General features: G+C 42.4%; 1 protein-coding gene across 3 annotated transcripts in view; it reads left to right on the forward strand.

Moving 5' to 3' along the window:
* The window catches only part of rptor (regulatory associated protein of MTOR, complex 1), a 491,598-nt gene that overhangs the window by 324,951 nt on the left and 139,012 nt on the right, over nt 1-27,635 (forward strand). For all 3 annotated transcript variants that reach the window (XM_072241994.1, XM_072241995.1, XM_072241996.1), the window contains exon 21: nt 9,790-9,908. In XM_072241994.1, coding sequence (XP_072098095.1) covers nt 9,790-9,908 — 119 coding nt within the window. The remainder of the gene's footprint in view (nt 1-9,789; nt 9,909-27,635) is intronic.

A 27,635-nucleotide genomic window follows, 5' to 3' on the forward strand; every position in this document is an offset into this window, starting at 1 on the left:
TAATTAATTTATATCACTTTGTAGAAATCTGTTTTCACTTTGACACGTAAGAGTCATTGTCAAAAAAAGGCAAATTAAATACACTGTGATTCAATGTTGTAAAACAATAAAGCATGAATAAAAGAATAACACCAAGGAGGGGTGAATACTTTTTATAGGCATTATATATGTCACTATATGCAATACTACTCAGGCATTAGCTGTCCCTAAGACGAGAAGGGCAAAAAATGTGAGATTTAACTAACCATTTCTAGATAAAGAAGCCTGTGTTTATGCTTTGTTAAAATGGCATTGCTAAAGCATGGGTTTGTTATGCAATGTTAATTCCAGATGAGTCTACTTTGATTGTTCCAAATCACATTTGAATCCAGCTTTGGCCTATATAATAACCAATTCTGCGTGTACTTTGATTAGTCAATTACCTGAAGTTGGTGTAATCAAGTTCTTACAACTAGATTACACTAACTTTAAAATACGTCTTGGTAGCTCATCATTTCGGGCGGAAGTAAGATTGGCGTATATCAGCGTTCCCATCACACAGACGCTTCACTCAATGTTCTCTCCCTATCTTATGGAAATTTTAATTGATGGTAAGGTTTTTGATCACAGGAGAGGGCTTTGCAATCTTTTTCAAGATGAACAAGTCTATAAAATATCACTACTTGAAGATTAAAATTGATCTCAGTTTGAATATGTGGTAATAATAGATAACCCGAAAACAACTTGTATACAGAGTTATCAGCTGCTTTTAACCTTCCCTTTTTGCTGAAAAAAAAAGCAGTAATTTATATTGGTCATTCGGTTACAATAGACACTAGCTTGGCTGCTTCCCAGTAGTCTGGCATTCTCTCGTCTGCAGTTTTGCAAATATGATGACAAAAGCTTTCTGATTAATGGGAAAATCTTGTGCTTTTTCCCTTAAATAGTTTGTGGGGAAAATTGTCTGCATGGACTATTCAGGAAGATCATCTATCCACAGCCATGTGTAGAATGATCTTTTTAAATAGTCATCTCCTTGGTTTATTGAGTTTAACTTTGTTTCTGGCTGCTACTGAGTTTATCTGATCCTTAATTTAATCTAATCTCCAGACCTGTCACCTGAATATAATGTTTTTGGCCCTTAATTGCATTGCAATTATCTATCAGATATCTATATGGTGAGATGTTTGTGGATAGCTTGGGTAGAGTTATACTTTATTGTCGCCAAACAATTGGTACTAGAACGTACAATCATCACAGCGATATTTGATTCTACGCTTCACACTCCCTGGATTACAAATATTAAATATTAAAAATATTAAAAATAGTTAAAATTAGTAAATATTAAAAATGTAAATTATAAATCATAAATAGAAAATAGAAAAATGGGAGGTAAGGTAATGCAAAAAAACCGAGAGGCAGGTCCGGATATTTTGAAGGTAAGGCCCAGATCTGGGTCAGGATCCGTTCAGCAGTCTTATCACAGTTGGAAAGAAGCTGTTCCCAAATCTGGCCGTGCGAGTCTTCAAGCTCCTGAACCTTCTACCGGAGGGAAGAGGGATGAAAAGTGTGTTGGCTGGGTGGGTCATGTCCTTGATTATCCTGGCAGCACTGCTCCGACAGCGTGCGGTGTAAAGTGAGTCCACAGATGGAAGATTGGTTTGTGTGATGTGCTGTGCCGTCTTCACGGTCTTCTGCAGCTTCTTTCAGTCTTGGACAGGACAACTTCCATACCAGGTTGTGATGCACCCTAGAAGAATGCTTTCTATGGTGCATCTATAAAAATTAGTGAGGGTTTTAGGGGACAGGCCAAATTTCTTTAGTTTTCTCAGGAAGTAAAGGCACTGGTGGGCCTTCTTGGCAGTGAACTCTGCTTGGTTGGACCAAGTCAGGTCATTTGTGATATTGACCCCGAGGAACTTAAAGCTTTTGACCTGTTCCACTTGCGCACCACCGATGTAAATTGGGTCATGTCGTCCGCTACTCCTTCTGAAGTCAGCAACCAATTCCTTCGTCTTGCTGACGTTGAGGGATAGGTTATTGTCTTCGCACCATGCCACCAGGTTCTTAATTTCCTCTCTGTACTCAAACTCATCATTACCCGATTATTCACGGATCTTCCAAAAAGTATCTACTTCCACCTTCAATACTGAAGATCTAGCTTCCGCAGCCCTCCAGAGAACCTCAATACTTTGCAAAAAAAAAAAAAATAATTCGGTGCACCTTTGTTTTACGTGCCTGCCACTCCCTCCTCTATGGTCCTTCATTTTAGACTGTCCCACTAATGAGGGCATCTCGATAACCACCCTGTCAGCCCCCCCTCAGAATCTTACGTGTATCCATATGTTCACCCTACTTTCCTAAACTTCAAAGAATACAGCCCCAATTTGTTTAGAATCATAAGACAATCCTCTCATCACATAATTATTGCAGAAAATTTCGGTTCCTAGGGAAAACAGGCTGTTCTCTGCTTAATATGCAGTAACTAGTCAGCTACTCTGAGGACTGAGTGCCCATCTGAGCTAGTCACAGGAGAGATCTGTGATTTAAATGAGATTGCAGAGTATAATGTATCAATGTTTGTTGAAGAAATAAAGCTTGGTAGGAAAATGAGTTGTGAAGAGGATGTGAAAGGTATAGGTTAGAGTAGCCTTTCTCAATCTTTTTGACCTGGAGGAACCCTTGAAATAATTTTGAAGTCTCAGAGAACCCCTGCATAAAAATTATTATATCTAGAGCTCACGGGTTAGCGTGATCAGTCAGTTGTAGATATAACAACCCAAAGCTCTTTTTAGTAGAGAATGAATTTTTAGCCAACCTTTCTTTAAAAAAAACAGATAGTTAAGCTTGGCTTACCTTTCTTGAAACAACTCTTTCTTTCTCTTTCATAATTTTAAATGCTCCTAAGGCAAACATGATAAATTTCTCATTTCTGGGTCGAATGAAATGAGCACACACAGATTTCACCTTCAGCTGAAATGAGACAATTTCTATCCTTGCTTTTGATAGTTGTTAAACAAGAAAAAGCTTGCTCGCACATGTAAGAAGTTGAGAACTGCAACAAAATGTTCATTGCTTTCCTGTGAATGGCAGGATGCTGTTCTTTCACAGAAATCCAGAACTTGTCCACTGGCAGGTCAGTAAATCTCATCTTGAGTGCATGATCAGAGTGCACTCAAAGTTCTTCCTCTTCTCTCAAAGTCAAGTTCTCAGGCTGAGCAGAAGTTACAGAGGAAAGGGTCCCTCACCCAGTCATACACATGTTGAAAGGGAGGAAAAATACTGTTCAATTTTGTTCTGCAGTTCTTCCAGATGGTTTTCAATAAGAACCGAGACTTTTGATATCCATCCTCACTCTCAAGCCCAAGCAGCAGTGGAAACATTTCAAGATTTCCTTTTGCAACATGATTTTTCTTAAGTTTCAGTTGCCTTTTAAATCCAAGAATCTTGTCACTTGAGTTCAACACATTTTCTCCAGAACCTCACAAAGACTTATTCAACTGATTCATATGGTGAAAAATATCTGTTCAGTAGGCTAGTTTCTGCCTCCATTCTTCATCTTCAAAGCACTGGCCTACTATTTTCTTGAAAGTACTCCTGCAATTCACCTTTCAACTCAAACACCCTGTTGAAAACTTTTCCTCTGCTAAGCAATTAGATTTCTGTATGTAGCAGGAGATTGGTGTGTTCTTTGTCCAGGTTTTCACGGTTTTTTAAACATTCTCGAATGAATTGGTCTTAAAGCTACTGAATAATTTGCTTCCTGCATCCTTTTACTGACTGTGACTTTATTTTCAAAAACTTTAATCTGTTTGTTTTAAGATTCCAACAGTCATTTAAAATAATCAGCACTTTTACGTGTCAATGGCTGTGATTTGTAGTTGTGTCTTTTCAATTTTGCTGGACCTTTTGCTATATTTGTATGGTTTTTTTTGCACAGACAAGGCACAATGGAATAGGACAACTTGGATCACCAGTCCATGTGAAACCCATTGATAAGTAGCTTTCATTGTAAAAATATGGTACCAGTGATTACTTTAGTTCCACCCACTGCTTTTGTCTCCAGGACCCAGAAGAGGCTGGTGGACTTCTGGGGCGACAGAGGGCATTGGGTCTCTGCTGCGGTCCTGAGTCTAAAAATCACGGAGGGTGGTCAGTCAGTGGTGTGTGTGTGCACCCATCTGGTGGCTCTGCATCTCAGGACCCTGCAGAGATACCTACATAATGATCACCCCCTCCCCACCCCCAAGATGGCTCGCGCATGTGACTCACTTTCTCTACTGGGGACACTGCCTGCAGCTGGACACACGGCTTCCAGCGGACAGCGTCAGCTGCTGCCACCATTTTGAAGGGACTGCCTCGTTTTTACCGAGAGCTGTTGACGGTACGGGCTCTAGTCTCATCCGGACACAGTGCTCCTGCGCCAGTGGAGGACGGTGTTCTAACTGCGAGGGGATTGGTCTCCATTCTGCCATTCTGTCACAGTAGCTGTGAGGAGGCTGGAATTGGTCATCGGTAGCAGACCTCGGGACACCACACAGGAGAGGGTCCTGCGTAACTTGAGCCGTCTCACAGGGATGCCTACTGGACCTTTCCATGACTCTCCAAAGCGTTTCTTTTACAGGCTACTCTTGCACACCTTTCACTTCCATGCCTTCGTTGCCGACCAGACTCGCCTTGGCGATCTGTTTTACCATCTGGCAGCGGAGGAGGTCCCCAGCGGAAATCTCTTTATGCAGAAGTCCTTCCCCTGTACATTGGGGACCTGGGGTGGAAGGTGTTGCATAGGGCAGCACCGTGCAACAGGTTTTTAAGCAGGTTCACTGACACCCCATCCACTTGTTCGTTCTGTGGTCAGGAGGAATCAGTGTACCATGCTTATATGAAGCGTCAGAGGTTGCAGCCCCTGTTTGTATGTCTGACGGGCCTGTTGCTCAGTTTCTGGTTACACTTCAGCCCCACGCTCCTTGTGTTCGGGCACCCAGTACAGAAGGGGGTGGGTTGCGATGAGGATCTATTCGTGGGCTTGTTTCTGGGCCCAGCCAAGATGGCTGTTCACAGGTCTAGGTCTAGGTGGCGGAAAGACAAGGGCTCTGCCAGAGCCAACTGCCTGCCCCTCTTCTGAGGGTACTTTTATGCCCAGCTATCCTTTGAGAGGGAGCATGCGGTCACCATGAGTACAGTGGGGAATTTCTAGGACCGGTGGGCCACCCAGGGAATTGACTGTTTTATAGACAGTAGTAATCATATTTTAATTTGAATTTATTTGCTGTCTTGTAAATATTTAACATTTGTACTTTGTGTATTTGTTGTGCAATTAAACTTTTATAGTTCTGTAAAAAAAAAGATGGACTTCTTTTGTGTCTATTGTTGCACTAGTGCAGTGAAATGACTCAGATGATTGCAATTCTTCATCATTATCCTCATCAGAATTGTCTGTAGGCCTAGGCCTAGAATCCTCCTCTTCAAAAGACTGGACAGTCTTTAGAATGAAAATTTCCCTCTAATTTTCTTCTACACTGTTAGTTTGTTCGCTCCCATAAGTCAGTCTTATAGGATGTGGTTTGGTGCGCTGCTGGGTCCTAAAGCCCACCGCACTGAGCCAGGTTAAATAAGGGACTTGAGCATACGCGTTTTTTGGTATTTTGGGGGGGGGGGGGGTCCAAAATCCAAAAAATTCTGAATTCTGAAATGCAACTGGCCTTAAGGATTTCGGATAAGGGATTGTGAACCTGTGCAACACATTTTTTTTTTATCACTCTTGTATTCTGGTAAATCTCCTCAGCAGAATTTCAATTGCCTTCACATTTTTGTTAAAATAAACCACCAGCAGCATGGTGACACCTACAGGCTGCCCAACACAATCCTCACTGATTTGATTTGACACAAACAACACATTTCACTGTACATTTCGATGTGCATGTGATAAATAATGCTTTTCTCTAATTTTTTAGATCTTTAATTCTTAAGTATTTTAGCTGCAATGAATAAAGTGTTTAGCATAACACCGTTGATTTTGTGTTCTACGGTGCAGCTGATAAAACCAATGATTTTGTGTGCTTTTGTACAGCTCCTCTAATACTTATGCCTAGATGCTTCCTGGTCTCTGTTCGTGCCGAGCCCCATTAAATTAATGGCATTTATTTAATGCTGGCTCTCACTCTTCTCTCCACACTTTTCAGCATCAGATCCTTGTGCATCTAATCCATTTCATCAGTCGATCCACTGTGCGTCCTTCTAAAGTCTGCTGAAGGCTTTACTCTAGTCAAAATGTTGAAAGTGTAACCTTTGACCAGTGTCTGAGTCATTAATAAATCTCGAACTATTCAGTGGTGCTAATGTCGATCCCCGAGGACACTGTGCTTTTTTCCAGTCAACTCGTCTCTTCCGTGTTTCTGACCAGCATCCATGGTGCCGGTGTCACTTTCACCCCAAGCACTCCACTCCACAGAACTAAAACGCTCCAGAGTGTGTGATGTGATTCACTACCCAGCTGCCTGCTTTAATTGGAAGGGTTTGGAGGCCCAGAGGCAGCTTGTCTTGAGGTTGGAGGCCTGAGGTGGGGGTGGTGTGTATGGTTAGCAGATGGGTGGATGAAAGGAAAGGGTTTTATGTTGTACGCCTGAACCTTATAGGCATGTTATGTTAGCTCTTGAATGTTTGACGACAGCTGTGGGCTGACCCCAGTACATCCTTCGGGTGAAATAGAGCAATTTAGCATGAATAGGGGGCCCTTCCACCTGGGACTCCACATAGCTGACAGTAGTGAAATCCGAGCGGAAACCAGTCGCATGGTGAAGGAAGCCCTGAACACTGCCAAGACCAGGTACGTCATTGGACTCCTGGAGGGCGGAGGAAATGAGCAGATCAAAAGCAACTTGGTGCCATACCATACAGGCAGAAATGAGGACACTGAACCACATCTGGGACACAATAGAGAAGATGGCCAATGACAGACAGAGATGGAGGACCTTCATTGCTGCCCTAAACACCAGTGGTGTAATGGGCAGGAAGTAAGTGTTTCAATGATACTGTTGAACCTGCCTCAACCACTTTTTGTTGTTAGTCATAGACGCAAGGTTCTGCAGATGCTGGAAATCTAGAACAAGACACACACACACACACACACACACACACAATGCTGGAACAACTTTCCAGTGTGAAGGACACATTTCACTGTATGTTACAGTGCAGTGAATCTGAGTTTTTTTTGCCTATGTAAATAAACTCACTCTTTTTGAAGTAAATTGACTTTGTAACAGACTGCTGTGAATCTCACCCCTTTCTCCACCTTCAACTCATGGCTGCTGCCATTGAAACGCTTTCACTTACCTCACAAGCAATCCCTTGGTGATGTGCACCAAATTTATTTTCCCTATAAATGGTGCAATATCTCAGATGAGTAAATGCAGGAGATTCTGCAGATGCTGGAAAATCCAGAGCAACACACATAAAATGCTGGAGAAACTTAGCAGGTCAGGCAGCATCTCTGGAAGGGAATAAATGGTCGACATTTTGGGCCGAGCTCGTTCATCAGGACTTGATGAAGTTTCTCAGCCTGAAACGTCGACTGTTTATTCCTTTCTATACATACTGCTTGAGCTGCTGAGTTCCTCCAGCATTTTTCGTGTGTATCTCAGATGAGTATTTGTTTTGGTCATCTTACTGTAAAATGCTAGCAAACCTATTTATAATTGAATCTTAATATCTATTCCTAAATGGTTGTTTGTTAGTGTGTAATTTTAATACATTGAGCTGCAGCACCCACAGCCATTAAATCCTTCACAGCACAGGAATTGTTGCAGCTTCATTATCAATTGTTTGCCTGCTGAATAATTAATATATATCCTACAGCATCAAAATAATTATGTGTTCTTAGTGCTGCGAGTGATGTATTAGGTCAGAATCTGTGTCATTACTGGGTTAGGAAAGAATTGGCTCTAAGCACTCAACTAATGAGTTCCATAAAAGTGTAAAATAAAGGTATCGACGATGTATAGAAAGGAATAAACAGTCGACGTTTCAGGCTGAGAAACTTCATCAAGTCCTGATGAACGAGCTCGGCCCAAAATGTCTTTAATTACTTCTCTGGTAAGGTCTGACAGAAATTTGGGAGGGGGGGGAAATTGGTGACATTTCTTGTATACTGCATTTTACAGCTGTAGAGGTCCTGCTGAGATGTGTTTTTGAGAGTAGAGTGAAGTGATGAGTTGGCAAATCAGGTATTAACTACTAAATTATGACAAATGTAATTGCCAATTAAGGAGACTTATTTGAGAGGTACTCAATTCATTCTCCACTTGTTTAACGTCATAGAGTTGTACAATGCAAGAACAGGGCCTTTAGCCCACTACTTGTATACCTCTCCACACTAATTCCATTTGCCTGCCTTAAGTCCAAATCCTTCTATTACTTTCTTACTGCCTGCTACGCCACTGGCGTTGAGGGCAGCAATGAAAGCTCTCCATCTCTGTACCGTTACACTCGGATATACAAGGTTTCCATAACAATTTTCTTTTTGACCAGTCAAAGTTGTTAGCCCTGAGCTGAACCCTCAAATCTGGAGGACTGGTGGACCACTCTTAGTCTGGCCTCTACCTGCATGGGTGACCCTACCAAGAGCCAATGCACAAGGCCCTGACTCCAGCCAACACAGGTCTCTGTCTACCTGTGTTGCCACTTTCAGGGAACTATGGACTTGAACCCCAAAGGTCCTCAGCTATCAATACTCCTTGGTGCCTAAATATTTACTGTATACTGTATGTCCTACTCCCTTTTGACTTCCCAAAATGCATTACTGCATTTGTCAAGGTTGAATTCCATCTGCCAATGCTCCTTCCGGATTCCCATCTGATCTATATCCTGCTGTAGCCTTCTGTAATCTTCCCTGTTTTCCACAACACCCACTTCAGAGTCATCTGCAGACTTACTCATCATACCTTGTGCGTTCATATACAGTCATTAGTTTATGTAACAAGCAAAGGTCCCAGCACTAGTCTCTGTGGTAACTCACTAGTTTCATTCTAACAATCTTAAAAAAATCCTTCCAATACTACCCCTTGTACCCAACTACTGTCTTGTATCCCCCGTCCTTTTGACTAAGAGAGAGAAGGAAAAAAAGACCTTATCTACTCTCTGCTCACCTCCTTACTGAAGCCTGACATTCAGTGAAGCCCTCACTTTGTCTCAGTAACAACACTTCCAGATCACAGCATTTCTTAGAATGTCTTTTGCTAAACATGCCATACAATAACTACTACGCTCCTTGACGAGATGGAGAGGCTTGTGGGTTCCTGAGATCCTAAAATAGATGCTGTCTGGAGCTTACCATGGCGGTAAGGTCAAGGGGAGGTTCCAGCCAAAGAGCAATCCAACCAAGACTTCAGTGGTGAAGCTGGTGGACGGTGATAACACATCACAACGGCAGTGAAAGCAGAGGAAGGCCGCAGCAGTGAAGTGTCCGCAGTCATCTTGCACTCCATGCCACTGGACCCTGACACCGATCTGTCAGGAACACTGTGATGGCTGCCTGTACATCAGTGTCCACACATTTAACAAAGTCAAGGGCTGACATTTCCTGTTAACAGGAATAACATCTTACTTGACTCCAGCACTACCATGCCGTAAAGTCTGCTTCAGAAACTTTACTGAAGTTGACTTAAGCAGTTCAAAAGCATATTAGTGTAACCTTGTAACATAGGGGATGGACTTCTACCAGAATTCAGTCTTGTTCTGATCTGTTGATAGGTGAACGACTTGCGGATTTGTTATCACTAATGGGTTAAACATTTACCATTTTCTTTTTCACAGGGGTGTCATTTAACAGTGTCTACACTCAGATTTGGCGTGTTCTGCTTCACCTGGCAGCAGATCCTTTCCCAGAGGTCTCTGACCTTGCTATGAAGGTGCTCAACAACACTGCTTATAAGGTACGGTGGACTATAATGGCATTGAAACCAAATGCTATAAAGCGTCATACTGGATTCCTGTCAAGCGCCAGATTTTGTGTTTCCATCTCAACCAGAAATTATGTGTCAGTCTGGTTCCCAAGTACATAACCTTTAAGATGGAACATTTAAAGAAGTAAATCTGAAGAAGTGCTATATTATCTTTTGGATGAGCTGTAGATGATGATCGACATCATCTTTTGGTTCAGTTGAATGTGCAAAGATGTCACAACGTTATGTAAAATTTGTGCAGCTAGTTTTATCTACAGAATTGTCTGCAGTTCACAATGCAAGGTTCCTCTTTCATAGCAATGATTTATGATTAGGAAGCATGTTCCTTAAGTGCATATGAATTAGCAGCAAGAGTAGTTAATCAGTTGCTCAAGCCTCCTCCGCCATTTAAGAAGATGACGGCTGAGCGGCTTCTGATCTTAATTCTGCAGTCCCATCTACACACAGTACATTTTCACCCTCTTAGAAAGTATGTACAGTACCTATTTCCAACTTAAAGCCATTCAGAGAATCTGCTGTCACAGAGCTTTAAAATAGAGAATTCCAAAGGCTCATGGCCCTCCAAAAGAAAACAAAAATGCCTCACCTATTAGATTTTGGTGACCCTTTATTTTAAGCAGTGACCTCTGGTTCTAGATTTTCCCACAAGGGAAACATCCTCTCCAGTTAAGACCATAAGACATAGAAGCAGAATTAGGCCATTTGGCTGGCTGCTCGGCCATTTAGTCATGCTGATCAATTTCCCTCTCAACTCCATTCCCCTGCCCTCCCTGCCTTCATGACCAACTAATCAAGAACTTATCAACCTCCAGCTTAAATACACCCAGTGTCCTGGCCTCCACGGCCATCTGCGGCATCGAATTCCACAGATTCACCACACTCTAGCTAAAGAAATTCCTCCTCATCTCCTTCCAAATTGACATCCCTCTATTCAGCCGCTGTGCTCTGGTTCTAGTTGCACCCTGCCAAGATGCCTCAGGATCTTGTATGTTTCAGTCCACTGCCTCCGGTTTTAAACTTCGGCAGTGCTATCCTGGCTTGTCCAGCCATTCCTCATAAGGCAGACTGTCCACTCCATATCTCAGGTCTGGCTTCTGAGGTATGCCAAATAATGCATCTGCTCAATAATTCATATCTCATATGTTTATGTATGTGTACCCCTTACAATTTTAAATGCTTGCAAGAGGCAGTTAATTTTTATGACTCATCAGTTATAGTACTAATTCTGTCTTGCAAGAGAAAGTTACACTAAAACACACAACTGTTCTTAAAGCTCAATATCCTCCCACAATCTGTTCACTAGAATTTTCCAGTAACTGTTGTTATGACTTCTTCCGATAAAATGAATTTTGAGTACAAAATAGAAGCCATTCAACTTTTATTTTAAAAAAAATAAGTGGGAAGTTGTAATGAATGGCAGCAAAGATGCTAGAGTCACACACAAGTAGAATATGGGTTTCACAATTCTAGTGAGCCTGACCTCCAGTGCTGTCTGTGGAGTTCGCATGATCTTTCAGTGACCACATGGGTTTCCTCTGGGTGCTCCATTTTCCTCTCACATCCCAAAGCTGTGAGTGCTGCTGGGTTAATTAAGCACAGTAAATTTCCCCTGGTGTGTAGATAAATGGTGCAAGATAGGGAGAATAAGAAATTGGAATCTGTATCAAGAGTGTTTGATGCCTCTAGGATCCCTACTAGTGTGTTTGGGAGAAGGAGCAGGGGAACTCACGGAAACCTATCAAATATTGAAAGGACAAGATAGAATGGATGTAGAGAGGATGTTTCCTATATTGAGGGGGTCGGGGACAAGAGGACATAGTCTCAGAATAGAAGAATGTCCCTTTAGAACAGAGATGAGGATTTTCTTCAGACAGAAGGTGGTGAATCTGTGGAATTCATTGCCACAATGGCTATGGAGGCCAGGTCATTAGGTACAGTTGCAAGAAAATGTTTGTGAACCCTTTGCAATTAGCTGGTTTTCTACATTAATTACTCATAAAATATGGTCTGATCTTCATCTAAGTCAAGTAATAGACAAATGCACAAAGTGAACTAATAACACACAAACATTTGTACTACTCCTCATCAACACTGAGTACACCATTTAAACAATCACAGTCTATGTCTAACAAAGTATGTGAACCTCTGGGGTAATGCATTTTACAAAAGCTGTTTGAAGTCAGGTGTTCTAATCAATGCAATGAGATTGGATGTGTGGGTTGTTGAGGTGCCCTACCCTATAAAAAAAGACACATAACATCAGGTTACTACCAGAACCTACTCTTCTCAAGAAAGATGTATGTGCACCATACCTTGATCAAAACAGCTTTCAGAGGACCTTAGAAGAAGAATTGTAGAGATGCATGAAGCTGGAAAAGGTTACAAAATCATTTCTAAAGACCTGAGTGTTCATCAGTCCACAGTAAGAAATTGTCCAGAAACGGAGGAAATTCAGTACTATTGCTACTCTCCCTAGGAGCGGGAGTCCTGCAAAGATCACACCAAAAGCACAATGTACAATGCTGAAGGAATTGAAAAAGTACCCAAGGGGAACAGCAAAAGACCTGCAGAAATCTCTAGAACTTGTTCATGTGTCCACTATAAAAAACGCTGAACAAGAATGGTGTTCATGGAAGGACTCCATGGAGGAACCCACTGCTCTCCAAAAAAAAACATTGCTGCACATCTCAAGTTTGCAAAAGACCACCTGGATGTTTCACAATGCTTCTGGACAATATTCTGTGGACAGTTGATTCAAAAGTTGAATATTTTGGTAGAAATGCACACCGCTATGTTTGGAAGGAAAAGGGCACTGCACACCAACACCAAAACCTCATACCAACTGTGAAGCATGGTGGAAGAGCATCATGGTTTGGGGCTGCTTTGCTGCCTCAGGGCCTGGACAGCTTGCAATTGTTGAGGGAACAATAAATTCAGAATTGTATCAAGATATTTTATAGGAGAATGCCAGGGTAGTGGTCCATCACCTGAAAACTTAATAGAAGTTGACAACAGGACAAGGATCAAAAACATGAGTAAATTAACAACAGACTGGTTTTTAAAAAAGAAAATTCATGTTTTGGAATGATCAAATCAGAATCCAGACTTTAACCCACATAAGATGTTGTGGCATGACCTGAAGAAGTCTGTTCATGCAAGGTATCCCAAAAATATTGATGAATGGAAACAGTTTTGTATGGAGGAATGGTCTAAAATTCCTCCTCACTGTTGTGCAAGTCTGATCAGCGACTACAGAAAATGTTTGGTGGAGGTTATTGCTGCTAAAGGAGGTTCTGCAAGCTATTAAATACAAGGGTTTATATACGTTTTCCAACCCAGACTGTGATTGATTAAACAATGTGCTCAAAAAGACAAGAAAAGTACAATTGTTTGTTATTAGTTTAGGCGGATTGGGTTTGTCTATTGTTGTGACTTAGATGAAGATCAGACCACATTTTATGAGTAATTAATGCAGATAATCACAAAGGGATCACAAACTTTTTCTTGCATCTATATTCTTAAAGCAGAGGTTGATAACTTTTAATCAGTAAGGGTGTCAAAATCGCAAAGGGATCACAAACTTTTTCTTGCATCTATATATTTAAAGCAGAGGTTGATAACTTTTAATCAGTAAGGGTGTCAAAAGTTATGGGGAGAAAGCAGGAAAATGCTGTTGAGGGTGATAATGAATCAACCATGATGGAATGGCAGAGCAGACTCAATGGTCTGAACAGCCTAATTTTGCTCCTATGTTTTATGGGTACTTGGTGATAGGTCGAAGGGCTACTTTGCATGTTGTATGACTGTAAATTACTGGAATAATTGAGGTGTTCTGTAAATACCTCCGTGTCTTCAGTGGTGTCAGTCACTTATGTAAAAGAGTATTATCTTTATGTGAATTGTGTCCAAATGGATTGTGTCACTTTATACCAGAGCATAACTCACGGTTGTAACAATTATCTCCCTTTGTGATTGCTGCTGGGTAAATGTGTCTCCTGCACGAATGCTTCCATAATATTTCCTAAGGCTAATGGACTAAATGTGTGGTGAAGTGAGACAAGATCTGAATCAAATGACTGCTTTATTTCACAGCATGTGGATGTACAGAGTGCTGGTCACAATCAAAATTCCTTATCCCACTCAGCTTTACTTAGCTTCCCATATTTTAGGGAAATAATGAATTTGACTTTGTATTTCTATTTTTTGAATTCAACCATTAGCAGACAGGATCAGATTGCTGGCCTTAAGCTCATGCATTCTGCATTCCAACTGCCTGCAGTATTTGCTTACAGGCCAACTGATTATCCCATCTGAGAGCTAAATCAGCCAAAAGATCCAACCAAAAAGAAGTCCTGCTGAGTTCTACTGACGGATTTGTCATAGAAGCAGAAGTGTTGAAGGATCACTAAAATGTTAAATTTTCTTTCATTGTCTCCACTAATCCTAATTTAAATTTGTCAGCCCATTTGAGGGCAAGAGCCTAGTTCTATGGTAACGCCTTGATGCTGTAACCCTTGATTAGTAAGGGTGTTGAAGGTTACGGGAAGAATGCAGGAGAAGGAGGTCGATAGGGAGAGAGAGAGAGAATAGCCATATCGGAATAGCAGAGCAATCTCAATGGGCCTAATAGCCCAATTCTGCTCCAACGCCTTATGGTCTGTAGGGAGGATGAAACTGAATTAATGCAGGATTAGTGTAATTGTTAGATGGTCAACCTGGGTGATTCAAACAACCTGATTCTATGCGGAATTATCCTTTTTCTTAGACAGCAATGTGGTAATGGCCAGATAATCTATTGACCAAGTTAACTAGTTTTTAATTGAACTGATTGACATGATGTCATTTGCAAGACGCAAACACGAGGAAATCTGCAGATGCTGGAATTTCAAGCAACACACACAAAGGTTGCTGGTGAACGCAGCAGGCCAGGCAGCATCTCTAGGAGAAGGTACAGTCGACGTTTCAGTCCGAGACCCTTCGCCAGGACTAACTGAAAGAAGAGCTAGTAAGAGATTTGAAAGTGGGAGGGGGAGATCCAAAATGATAGGAGAAGACAGGAGGGGGAGGGATGGAGCCAAGAGCTGGACAGGTGATTGGCAAAAGGGATATGAGAGGATCATGGGACAGGAGGCCCAGGGAGAAAGAAAGGGGGGGGATCCCAGAGGATGGGCAAGGGGTATAGTGAGAGGGACAGAGGGAGAAAAAGGAGAGAGAGAAAAAGACTGTGTGTATATAAGTAAATAACGGATGGGGTACGAGGGGGAGGTGGGGCATTAGCGGAAGTTTGAGAAGTGAATGTTCATGCCATCAGGTTGGAGGCTACCCAGACGGAATATAAGGTGTTGTTCCTCCAACCTGAGTGTGGCTTCATCTTTACAGTAGAGGAGGCCGTAGATAGACATATTGGAATAGGATGTGGAATTGAAGTGTGTGGCTACTGGGAGATCTTGCTTTCTCTGGCGGACAGAGCATAGGTGTTCAGCGAAACGATCTCTATCCCATGATCCCCTCATATCCCTTTTGCCAATCAACTGTCCAGCTCTTGGTTTCATCCCTCCCCCTCCTGTCTTCTCCTATCATTTTGGATCTCCCCCTCCCCCTCCCACTTTCAAATCTCTTACTAGCTCTTCCTTCAGTTAGTCCTGACGAAGGGTCTCAGCCCGAAATGTCAACTGTACGTCTTCCTAGAGATGCTGCCTGGCCTGCTGCGTTCAGCAGCAACTTTTATGTGTGTTGCTTGTCATTTGCAAGATCTTGACCAGTTCTAGTGGTGTCAAAGGTTCTGGGGAGAAGGCAGGAGAATGGGATGGAAAGGGAAAAGTCAATTAGCTGTGTTTAAAAGGCGGAATCGGCTCCATGGGCCGAGTGGCCTAAATCTGATCCTATGTCTTATTGTCTTTTGTTGTCTGATGATAATGTCCTTACCCAACACCATCTCCCCAGCCATCAGTAAAGCCACCGTTCTGGAAGCATTTTGAGAAATTTGACAGTGTGACAGGACTAAACTGATCTCTTAGAACATAGAACAGTACCATATATGAACAGGCTTTTCATCCCAAGACTCAAGTTTGTTTGTAACGTGTAAATCAAAACAAACAGTGAAATGAATCATTTGCATTAACAGCCAACACTCCAGAGGGTCACCACACGTCCCTCCCACAATGTCTTTGCCAATCATGATGCAAAATTAAACTGCTCCCAGCAGTCTGCCCATGATCAATATCCTTATATGTTCATGTTTCTGTACAAATGCCTCTTAAATGTCACTGTTACATCTGCTTCCACTTGGCAGAGTATTCCTGGCACCAACCACTCTCTGTATATAAAAACTTGCCTGAGACGTCTTTAAACATTCCTCCCTCTAACATTAAAAGCTGTGTCAACTCCTATTTGACATTACCACCATGGGCAAAAGGCGTTGACATCTACCCATAATCTATCAAAATTATGCGCCTCTTATAATTTTACAAACCTATATCAGGCCTTGTGGTCAGCCTCCCATGAGAGAGAACAATCTTAGTTTGTCCGACCTCTTCTTACAGCTAATACTCTCTAATCCAGGTGGCATCTCAGTAATCCTCTTGTGCACTCTTGCCAAAACCTCCTCATCTTTCCTACATTGCAGAAACCAGAACTGCACAAAAAATTTCCAAATGTAGCTAGCAAAGTTTTACACAGCTGCAGTGTAATTTCTCAGTTGCAGTACTCACTGTCCAACCAATGAAGGCAAGCATGCCATATGCCTTCTTTACCACCCTATCTACTTGTGTTGCCACTTGTATATTTGGACCCCAAGATCAATGCTCCTAAGAATCCTGCCTTGTACATTTGACTTCTCAAAGAGTAACACCTTACTTGTCTGGATTAAACTCTGTCTGCCATTTCTCCACCAATTAGCTCTAACTCTAATTGATCTGTCACATCTCAATGGACCGCATTTGCCTTGAAGTTCTGGATTGGCCTACCACATAGTACCTGGTCACATGTCTTACTATAGTTCATGTTGACAGCGGGAGGTGTGGAGAGGCATGAAGAACATCACTGGCTTCAATCAGCCTAGCTGTAGTGCCTCAGAATGCAACTGTGAATGGGCTAATGAGTTAAACCAGTTGTTCAATAGGTTTGCCAATGCCCTCCTGTTCACTCCCCCCTCAGCACACTAGCCCAAGGAACCCAATGCTCTCTCAGTACCAAAGTCTCCCTTCCTCGCCCCCCCCCCCCAGTTGAACATATGGATTAACAACACAGGCTACCACTGTCTCCGCCTCATCCTTCCCCTGCACCTACTGACTGCTGTTGTCTCGATCTTCACCTCCCTAGCCCCCACCTTCCACCAGCTCCCCAGTCATCATGGACTTGTGTTCACTACTGAGCAGGTAAGGAGGGCTCTGGGGAAGCTCAGACACGGCAAAGTATTGGGACCAGATGGTGTGAACCCCAAGACCTTGAAGGAGTGTGCTGAACAGCTGTGTGGAGTTCTCTAGCACATTTTCAATCTGAGTTTCAGCCTGGAAGGGGCCCCAACTGTGTGAAAAACATCATGTGTGGACCCAATACCCAAGAAGGGCCAACTGAAAGTGCTGAATGATTACCATCCAGTGGTGCTGACCTCACACATCATGAAGACCCTAGAGAGGCTGGTCCTGGCTCATCTCCGACCCCTGGTCAGATCAGTCCTCGATCCCTTGTAGTTTGCATACCAGGAGTACATAGGAATCAATGATGCTGTCATCTACCTGCTGAACCAAGCCTACTCCCATTTGGATAAGCAGGGTAGAACTGTGAAGATCAAGTTTTTTGACTTTTCCAGTGCCTTCAATAACATAAAGCCCTCATTGCTGAGGAAAAAGTTCCGTTCAATGCAGGTTGGTACTCCCATTGTATCCTGGATAATGGACTAACTGACTGGCAGACCACAGTTTGTGTGGTTCAGCGCTGTGTGTCAGACATGGCTATGAGCAGCACTAGGGCCTCAAAAGGACTTAATTGGCTTCCTTCCTGTTTACCCTGTATACCTTGAACTTTAGGTACAACACTGAGTCATATCATCTGCAGAAACTCTCTAATGACTCAGCAATAGTTGGGTATATAAAGGGAGGACAGGAGAATAAATATTGGGCCCTGGTGGAGGACTTTGTCAAATGGTGCAAGCTGAATCATCTGCAGCTCAACGTCAGTAAGACAAAGGAGATGGTGATGGACTTTGGAAAGACTAAGCCTGCATTGCTCCCTGTTACTGTTGATGGTGAGGGCATGGATATGGTGAGAACCTACAAGTACCTGGGGGTGCACCTGGATGACAGACTTGAGTGGAGCACCAACACAGAGGCTGTGTAGAAGAAGGGTCAGAGTCACCTCCACATCCTGAGGAGACTGAGGTCCTTTGCAGTATCCAGGTCTCTCCTTCACATGTCTACCAGTCCCTACCAGTCTGTTGTAGACAATCCAGTGTGTCCAGTTTGACTCCTATAACAGAGCCAGCCTTTCTAATCAGTTTGTTGATGCCATTGCCCTAGCACACCACCACATAAAGCATTGTATTGCCAAGAACAGATCCAGTCTTTTTGATGGGTTTATTTAGTCTTTTTGCATCACCAGCACTGATGCTGCTCCCCCAACATAAAGCAGTATACAGTTGGCCCTCCTTATCCGCGGGGGATTGGTTCCGGGACGACCCCCGCCCCCCCCCCCCCGCGGATACCAAAAAACGCGGATGTTCAAGTCCCTTATTTAACCTGTCTCAGTGTGGTGGACTTTAGGACCCAGCAGAGCCCCGGACCTTATTTAACCTGTCTCAGTGCGGTGGACTTTAGGACCCGGTGAAGCTCTAAATCCATAGTGTTTCTGTTCACAAAAATAAACACGATCACGGTTGAAAATAAAGTGGAAATAATAAAGCCATTGGAAAGAGGTGAAAGGCCATCGGTCATTGGAAAAGCGTTAGGCTACAGTCGGTCAACGATCGGAACAACTTTGAAGGATAAAGTGAGAAAGGCCCTGCCCTGATGAAAGCTACAATTATTACTAAGCAACGCAGTGGTAAACATTTGACTAACTGATGCTAAATAATACCAGATGTACCTGTTAGGACTTACTTAGTAAGAGAACTTCCAGTTTTTTTCCCCCAATCCCGATCCACGGTAACCTACACACATCCTTCTGTATACTTTAAATCATCTCTAGATTACTTATAATACCTAATACAATGTTAATGCTATGTAAGTAGTTGTTATACTGCATTGTTTAGGGGAAAATGACAAGAAAAAAAAGTCTGTAGTGCTCAAACGTGCTGGAGAGAGAACTTCCAGGTTTTCCTGATCCACGGTTAGTTGAATCCGCACATGTGGAACCCACGGATAAGGAGGGCCGACTGTACAAATATACAGATATTTGTATATCTGTACATGTGTAATGCTATTGTGACACTGTAATTTCCTCTGGGATCAATAAAGTATATATTTATCTATCTATCCACTGCTTACCCTCATCAATCATCTTCATCGTACCTTTAAAAAACCTTATAAGATATGATCTACCTGAAAAAAGTCCAAATGCAAGTAGATCCAATCCACAAGAATCATCTCCAATATCTTCCCTGCCATAAATGTAAGGTTTATCCACCTATAAATTTCTGGATTATTCCTAACAACTGTTAATTAAACAAAGGAACATCTTTAACTAGGCCTGTTTACAGAAACCCTGCCCATTTATCACCAGTATGCAACCTGTTGCACCAGAAGTTCCAGCACCCTGGATCACTGCTACTCTACGACCACGTGTTGGCAAATTGGATCATTTGGCTGTGTTCCTGTTACCTACATGCAGACAGAGCCTAAAGAAGGCGGCTCCAGAGATCAAGACAACTAAGAGGTGGTCATGGGAGGTTACAGGATTGCCTTGAGTCAGCGGACTGGGCCGAGTTCAAGAACTCATCTGAGGACCTGAATAACTACACCAGAGTCATTACAGACTTCATCTAGACCTGTGTGGATGAGTATGTCCCCATAAAATCGTTCAGGGTTTTCCCCAGTCAAAAGCCCTTTTTGAACAATGAAATCTAGAACCTGCTGAGAGCCAGATCAGAGGCATTCAAGTCTGGAGATCAAGAATACTACAGGAGGTGTAGGTATGATCTCTGGAAAGCCATCTCTTGGGCAAAGTGGAGATCCCTGACTAGACTGGAATCAACAGGGGATATTTGACAGCTGTGGCAGGGTTTGAATGCCGAAACTACCTACAAAGCTAAATCTTGCGACATAGGGGCAGCAGACCTTCACTTCCAGATGAGCTGAATGCCTTCTGTGCTCGCTTTGATCACCAGACCAGGTAGGAACCGTCGTGCATCCCCATGTCTCAGTATCTGAACATGACATGCAGACTGCCTTCAAGAGAGTGTATCCAAGGAAAGCATCCACTCTAGAAAGAGTAGCTGGCTGAGTACTGAAGGCCCCCTGTGCCAACTGGCTAGTTAGTGTATTCATGGATTTCTTCAAACTCTTGCTCTGGCAGTGTGTGATACCCATCTGCTTCAAGCAGGCTTCTGTCATACCGATGCCCAAAAAGAGCGTGGTAACCTGTCTAAATGACTATTGCCCAGTGGCACTTACATCCACAGTGATGGTGCTCTGAGAAGCTGGTGTTGAAGCATTTCAGCTCTTGCCTGAATGGTGACATGTATCTGCTCCAATTCACATACCAAAGCGACAGGTCTGGAGCAGATGCTATCTTGTTGGCTCTTCACACAACCCTGGAACATCTGGACAGCAAAGGAGCATACATCAGGATGCTCTACATCAATTACAGCTCGGCATTTAACACCGTGTGCAATTGGATCCTGGATTTCCTCACTATATTCCAGTCAGTTTGGATTGGCAAAAACATCTCCTGCACAATCTCCATCAGCACGGGAGCACTGCAGGGTTGTGTACTTCACCTCCTGGTCTACTCCCTTTACACCTGTGACTGTGTGGCTAAGTACAGCTCTAACACAATCTATATGTTTGCTGATGACACCACTGTTGTGGGCTGTATCAAAGGTAGTGATGAATCAGCACACAGGAGGGAGAATGAAAACCTGGCTGAATGGTCAAACTTCACACTCATTGTGAATAAGACCAAGGAACTGATTGTAGACTTCTGGAGAGGGAAACCAAAGGTCCATGTGCCAGTAATCACCAGAGGATCAGAGATGGAGAGAGGCAGTAACTTGAAATTCCTGGGTGTCACTATTTCAGAGGACCTGTCCTGGACCCATCGTGTAAATATTATTGTGAAGAAAGCACAACAGCACCTCTACTTCCTGAGGAGTCTGGGGAGATTTGACAAGTCACCGAAAACCTTGGCAAACCTCTGTCGATGCGTGGTGGAAAGTGATCTGACTGGCTGCATTGCAGCCTGGTATGGGTACACCAGTGCCTTTGAGCGGAAAATCCTACCAAAGGTAGTGGATTCAGCTCAGTACATCATGGGTAAAACCCTCCCAACCATTGAGTGCATCTACATGAAATGTCGCCATAGAAAAGCAGCATCAATCATCAAAGATCCTCACCACCCAGGCCATGCTCTTTTCTGCTGCTGCCATCAGATAGAAGGTACAAGTGCCTCTGGACTTGCACCACCAGGTTCAAGAACAGTTACTACCCCTCAACCATCAGGCTCTTGAACAAAAGGGATACTGCACTCATCTAAGGACTTCCTTGTTTCATTCTTGTTATTTAATTCTCTTCATTTTTATCTGCATTTACACAATTTGTTTACAGTTAACAGTTCCTGTTGTTTACATTTTACATTTACTGTTCTATAGAATTGCTAAGTTTGGCCCACAAAAACAGAATCTCAGAGTCATGTGGTGACGTATATGTATCTGATAATTAATTTTACTTTGAACATCTACTCTGCAGTCTTCTGGAACCTCACCCATGGCTAGAGTGGGGGCTGTTGATTCATTGAATTCTGGCCTTTAAGAATTATCTTGTATTGGATGAATATGCCTGTCTATTTTGAACAAGACATGGATCAGTGATCAATCAATGAATGTGCACAAACATTTTGAATATATACCTGAAGCTCTCTGCTACCTCTTTGAAAGTGAAGAGGTTGTCTCCTGTGGTACTGAGGAGAAGATCAGAGCTATTTTCAGAATTCAGAGGTGTGGGAAGTTGCAAGTGGTTTTACTCATCTTGTCTGTCTTTGCCTGTATGAGTAAAATTGAAATTCTGAAGCTAATGAATCATTAAAATGGAAGTTTTTGTCAGAGAAATATTTCACATTTGACTGTTTTTTGTGTAATTTATACATTTCAACTACAAAGTTTGTATAATATTGAACATAGTTTATCCATATTTTCAGTAGACTGGCAAGTAATATAATAGAATGAAGACCTGGAAATTTATCTATGAAACCTTGGGAAAGCAAGTTTTGCAAGATTGAAAATCATGCTGAAAGCATTTTTGCACCCATCCCTAAATGTATTTGTGCCATGTGGTTATTTTGGTGTATTTTTTTCTTATTCTTTACTGCTGGGTTTCAGCATCTAGCTTGATAACAGTACAGCAACACCCAAAATTCATTTCCAACAACATATTCAACCATTTTTAAGCCTACAAAACCTGGTGGACACAACCCATTCCATCATAGGCAAACCCTCTCCACCATTGAGCAAATCTACAAGGAGCGCTGCCACGAGCAAAAAGCATCCGTCATCAAGGACCCCCCCCCCCCCCCAACCGCCACCCAGGCCATGCTCTTGTCCTGCTGCTGCCATTGTGAAAGTGGTCCCACACTACCAGGTTCAAGAACAGTTATTACTCTTCAACCATCAGACTCCTGAACCAACCTGGATAACTTCACTCACCTCAACTTTGATCTGATTCCACAACCTTTGGACTCACTTTCAAGGACTCTACAACTCATGTTCTCAGTATTATGCATTTAGTTTTTTTTTGTATTTGCACAGTTTGTCGTCTTTTGCGCATTAGTTGTTTGTCAGTCTTTGTTTGTAGTTTTTCATTGATCCTATTGTATTTCTTTGTTCTATTGTGAATGCCTGCCAGAAAATGAATCTCAAAGTAGTTTATGTTCACGTATGTGCATTAATAATGAATTTACTTCGAGCTTTGATAGGCAAGGAGACAGTTCTTGACTCAGAGGGCATTGGCGCTCCGTAATTCATAGGAATATGAATAGCCAGCCATTCAAGGGGGGGGGAGACAGTTTTTGTGTGGTAGAGAGGATTTGTGGATTGGGTGAGGAGGTATGGTTGAGAATTGGAATTGATTTCATGTCATATGTACTGAGGTACAGTGAAAAGCTTGTCTGGCATCCAGTTTTGAACTTTGAACACTCAATTGTAATCCTGCCGCTCTCAAAGAAGTTTTTCATTTTACAACTGTGTTGGAGAGTATTGTAAATTTATTTTGATAGCCAGAACACAGGCCTTTGACATTTCTCACCTGGTACTCTTTTAATTTTTTTCCTAAGAGTATTAAATCCTACCATTTTCCCAAGCTGTGCACCGTTTGCAAACAGGGAAGAACTAGCAAGTATTCACTTTCTTTACTCCTGCTCAAGAATACAATCTGAAATTGCCTATTAGCTTCACACATACTCAGTGGCCACTTTATTAGGTACACTTGTACACCTGCTCGTTAACACATATATCTACTCAGCCAATTGTGTTCAAGGTTCAAGTTTAAAATACATTTGTTATCTAAAGCATGTATACTATCTACAACATTGAGATTCATCTCCTTAGAGGCAGCCACAAAACAAAGAAATCCTATAGAGCCCATTTTTTAAATAGGCTGTCAAACACCCAGTGTGCAGTACTGCGCTCAGTTCTGGTCACCTCACTACAGGAAGGATGTGGAAGTCATAGGGTGCAGAGGAGATTTACAAGGATGTTGCCTGGATCGGGGAGCATGCCTTATGAGAATAGGTTGAGTGAACTTGGCCTTTTTGCCTTGGAGTGGCGGAGGATGAGAGGTGAGCTGATAGAGGTGTATAAGATGATGAGAGGCATTGATTGAAATGGCTAACACGAGAGGGCACAGTTTTAAGGTGCCTGGAAGTAGGTACAAAGGAGATGTCAGGGGTAAGTTTTTTTACACAGAGAGTGGTGAGTGCGTGGAATGGGCTGCCGGCGACGGTGGTGGAGGCGGATACAATAGGGTCATTTAAGAGACTCCTGGATAGGTACATGGAGCTTAGAAAAATAGAGGGTTATTGGGTAACCCTAAAGCAAGTACATGTTCGGCCCAGCATTGTGGGCCAAAGGGCCTGCATTGTGCTGTAGATTTTCTGTGTTTCTATTAAAAAAACAAATTGTGCAAATAACAAAAGCAAGCAAACAATTGAAGTTTACAAAATGAGTACACAGCCACAAAGCCAGTCATCATGGGGCATTTACTCAATGCAGAAAAGCATGTCAAGAGGTTCTTCAGGACAGACGTTAGAATGGGGAAGAAAGATAATCTAAGTGACTTTTACCGTGGAATGATTATTGGTGACAGATGGGATGGTTTGAGTATCTCAGAAACTGCTGACCTCTTGAGATATTCAAGGACAGTAGTCTCCAGAGTTTACAGAAAATAGTGCGAGAAACAAAAAAAAAAAATCCAGTGAGCTGCAATTCTGTGGGTGAAAATGCTTTGTTAATAAAGGAGGTCAGTGGGGAATGGCTAGCCAGGTCCAAGCTGCCAGGAAGGTGACAGGAACTGAAATAACCATGTATTCCACAGTGGTGTGCAGAAGACCATCTCTGAATGCTCAACATGTCGAATCTTGAACAGTTGCAAAAGAGCATGAAAATCCACTGAGTAGGCGCTTTATTAGGTAGAGCCGGTTCCTATTAAAGTGGCCACTGAGTGTATAAATGAAATGGTTCAGGGCTGAACGGACAACATCCGGATTGAATTGCTACTCTGCGCTCTTGTTATCGGTGCCCTCTGGTAGCAGGGGCTGTACTGGCTATGATCTTTTGCACAGCCTGGGAAGAATTGGCCAGTGGTGCCACATTTGCAGTCCAGACACAAACGCAGCAGTGTTCCCTCATGTAAATAGCTGAACATAATTAGATTAAACTTGGCTGTTAATGGCCTTTGTAGGCAAAAAAAAACTTGATAATGCATTTTCTATTTCTAAAGGTCAAGTTCTACTTTAAAAGGTCAAGTTCTGACTGTTAATTGTTTTTATTTATTCATTCATGGAGTGTTTGCTTTGTTGGCAATGCCAGAATTTAAAGCCCATCTCACATTGTCCTTGAACTGAATGGTCAATTCAGAATCAAGTTTAATATCACTGGCACATGTTGTGAAATCTGTTGTTTTGCTGCAGCAGTGCAGTGCAATGCATAAAAAACTATAAATGGAATAAGAAATATAAGGAATACTGTAAGTCAATATATAAGAGAAATATATGAAAATATAATAAAAACATGAAATTAAGTAGTGCAAAAAGAGAGAGAAAAAACAGTGAGGTAGTATTCAAGGGTTCATTGTGTGTTCAGAAATCTGATGGTGGAGGGGACGAAGATGTTCCTAAAGCTTTGTGTGTGTGTGTCTTTAAACTCCTGTACCACCTCCTTGATGTTAGCAATGAGAAGAGGGCATGTCCTGGGTGATGAGGGTCGTTAATGATGGATGCCACCATTTTGAGGCATTGCCTTTTGAAGATGTTCTCAATGCTGGGGAGGATAGTGCCCATGATGGGACTGGCTGAGTTTATAACCCTCTGCAGCTTTTCCTGGTCCTGTGCAGTTGCCCCTCCATACCAAACAGTGATGCAACCAGACAGCAACCAGGAGTCACAAAGTGTAAAGGCACCACAGTGTATAACTCACTTGCTTCTCATGGGTTGATGTGAATTTTTTTTAATGGATTGTTGTCACTGTTCATCTCCTTCCACTCACATGTCACTCCATTTTCTCACACTTAGGGAATGATTTGAATTTAACCTTTCTGAGCCAACTCCAAATCGGCAAGTCTTGGTTACCTTCACAAATGATCACTGATCTGTCTGTCCACAGATGTTGACTGCAGGTCTTCACCATCACTCATATTTATTGTTAACCATGTGGTATTACAGTGAGGGCCTGTTTGCATTACGTCAGCTGCTAAATCGGTCTATTCTGAGCACTATTAGAGGGTGGGCAGAGGGAAAGTTTTGTAGATGTTCTCAAAGCCTCTGTGAAAAAAATATACCATTCTCTGCAGCTTTGTGTGAAGCCTTGGTCCAAAGTGTAGAGACATTCAGGATGGCATTGAGATTCTTGGCCACTGATTGTGAACACACAGAAGCCCTGTGTAAATGGCATTAGATTACCAGCACCCAAGCTATCTACCTGCTCATCCGTCAAGCTCCTTTCTCCACCACCTATAACAGAATCATCAAGTCCCACATTAGCCTCATCAGCCACCTGTGAAACTACAGAACTGAAGTGGAAACCAGACCATCCTTAATTCCAAGTCACTGCTTCTGTTGTCATTGACCGTATCCCAGCTGACTTCTCTACTCATTTATTAAGAGTTGGGACTAAACTTTAAAGATCATTGATGTCTCCAAGTTGTTTTCTGAAGTTTTATTTTCACCTTTCATCCATTGAAAGGGTGTTTTCCCCCCTTCTATTTGAGGGAAGCTTGTTTACTTTCTAGGAAAAGCTTCCCCTAAGCAATCTGAGACTTTGATCCAACTTCGTAAGGTCTACGTTATAGCCCTGACTGCTGCTACTTTTTCGAGTTCCTATGTCATATTGTGAACTACAGAAGACAAGATGACACGATCAAACCTTCTGTGAATATTGAGGAAGAAGTTTGGAGCAGCCATTTTATTGCAATGAATGATGACTCACAGAAAGCTGAATTCAACCAAGGCCATATATATGGAAGCTGACTAGTAAAATAATACCTGCAATACTAAAGTGGCTGCAACTTAAAATCTTTATTAAGGCCATGCTCTAAAGCAGGGGTTCCCAACCTGGGGTTCACGGACCTCATGGTAAATGGTAAGGTTCCACGGCATAAAAATGGTAAACATGCTTATCTTGTAAAATAGTAAAATAGCAACATGTTGGTCATTTGCTGCAGTTCAAAGTTTAAAGTAAGTTTATTATCAAGTTGTGTTACAACCCTGAGATTTATTTTCTTGCAGCATTCAAAGTTGAAGTAAAATTTGTTATCAGAGTACATACATGTCACTACGTACAACCCTGAAATAGTTAGCAAACAGTAACCGTAAACATCAGGAACGAGCATGAAATAACAATATAACAGAGTCCTTAAATGAGAGTAGTTATCCCATTTTGTTCAAGAGCCTGATGGTTGAGGACTGGTAACTATTCTTGAATTTGGTAGTGTGAGTCCTGAGGCACCTGTACCTTCTACCTGATGGCAGCAGCAAGGAAAGAGCATGGCCTGGGTGGTGAGGATCTCTGAAGATGGATGCTGCTTTTCTATGGCAGCATTTTATGTAGATGTGCTCAGTGGTTGGGAGGGCTTCACCTGTGATGTATAGGGCTGAATCCACTACCTTTTACCGGATTTTCTGCTCAAAAGCTTTGGTGTTGCCATACCAGGCCAAAATGCAGCCAGTCAGCACACTTTCACCACACATCTATAGAAGTTTGCTAAGGTTTTCAATGACATGCCTAACCTCCACAAACTCCTGAGAAAGTAGAGGCACTGTTGTGCTTTCTTCGCAATA

This window comes from Mobula birostris, chromosome 24, assembly GCF_030028105.1.
Source record: "Mobula birostris isolate sMobBir1 chromosome 24, sMobBir1.hap1, whole genome shotgun sequence".
Taxonomy (NCBI): domain Eukaryota; kingdom Metazoa; phylum Chordata; class Chondrichthyes; order Myliobatiformes; family Myliobatidae; genus Mobula; species Mobula birostris.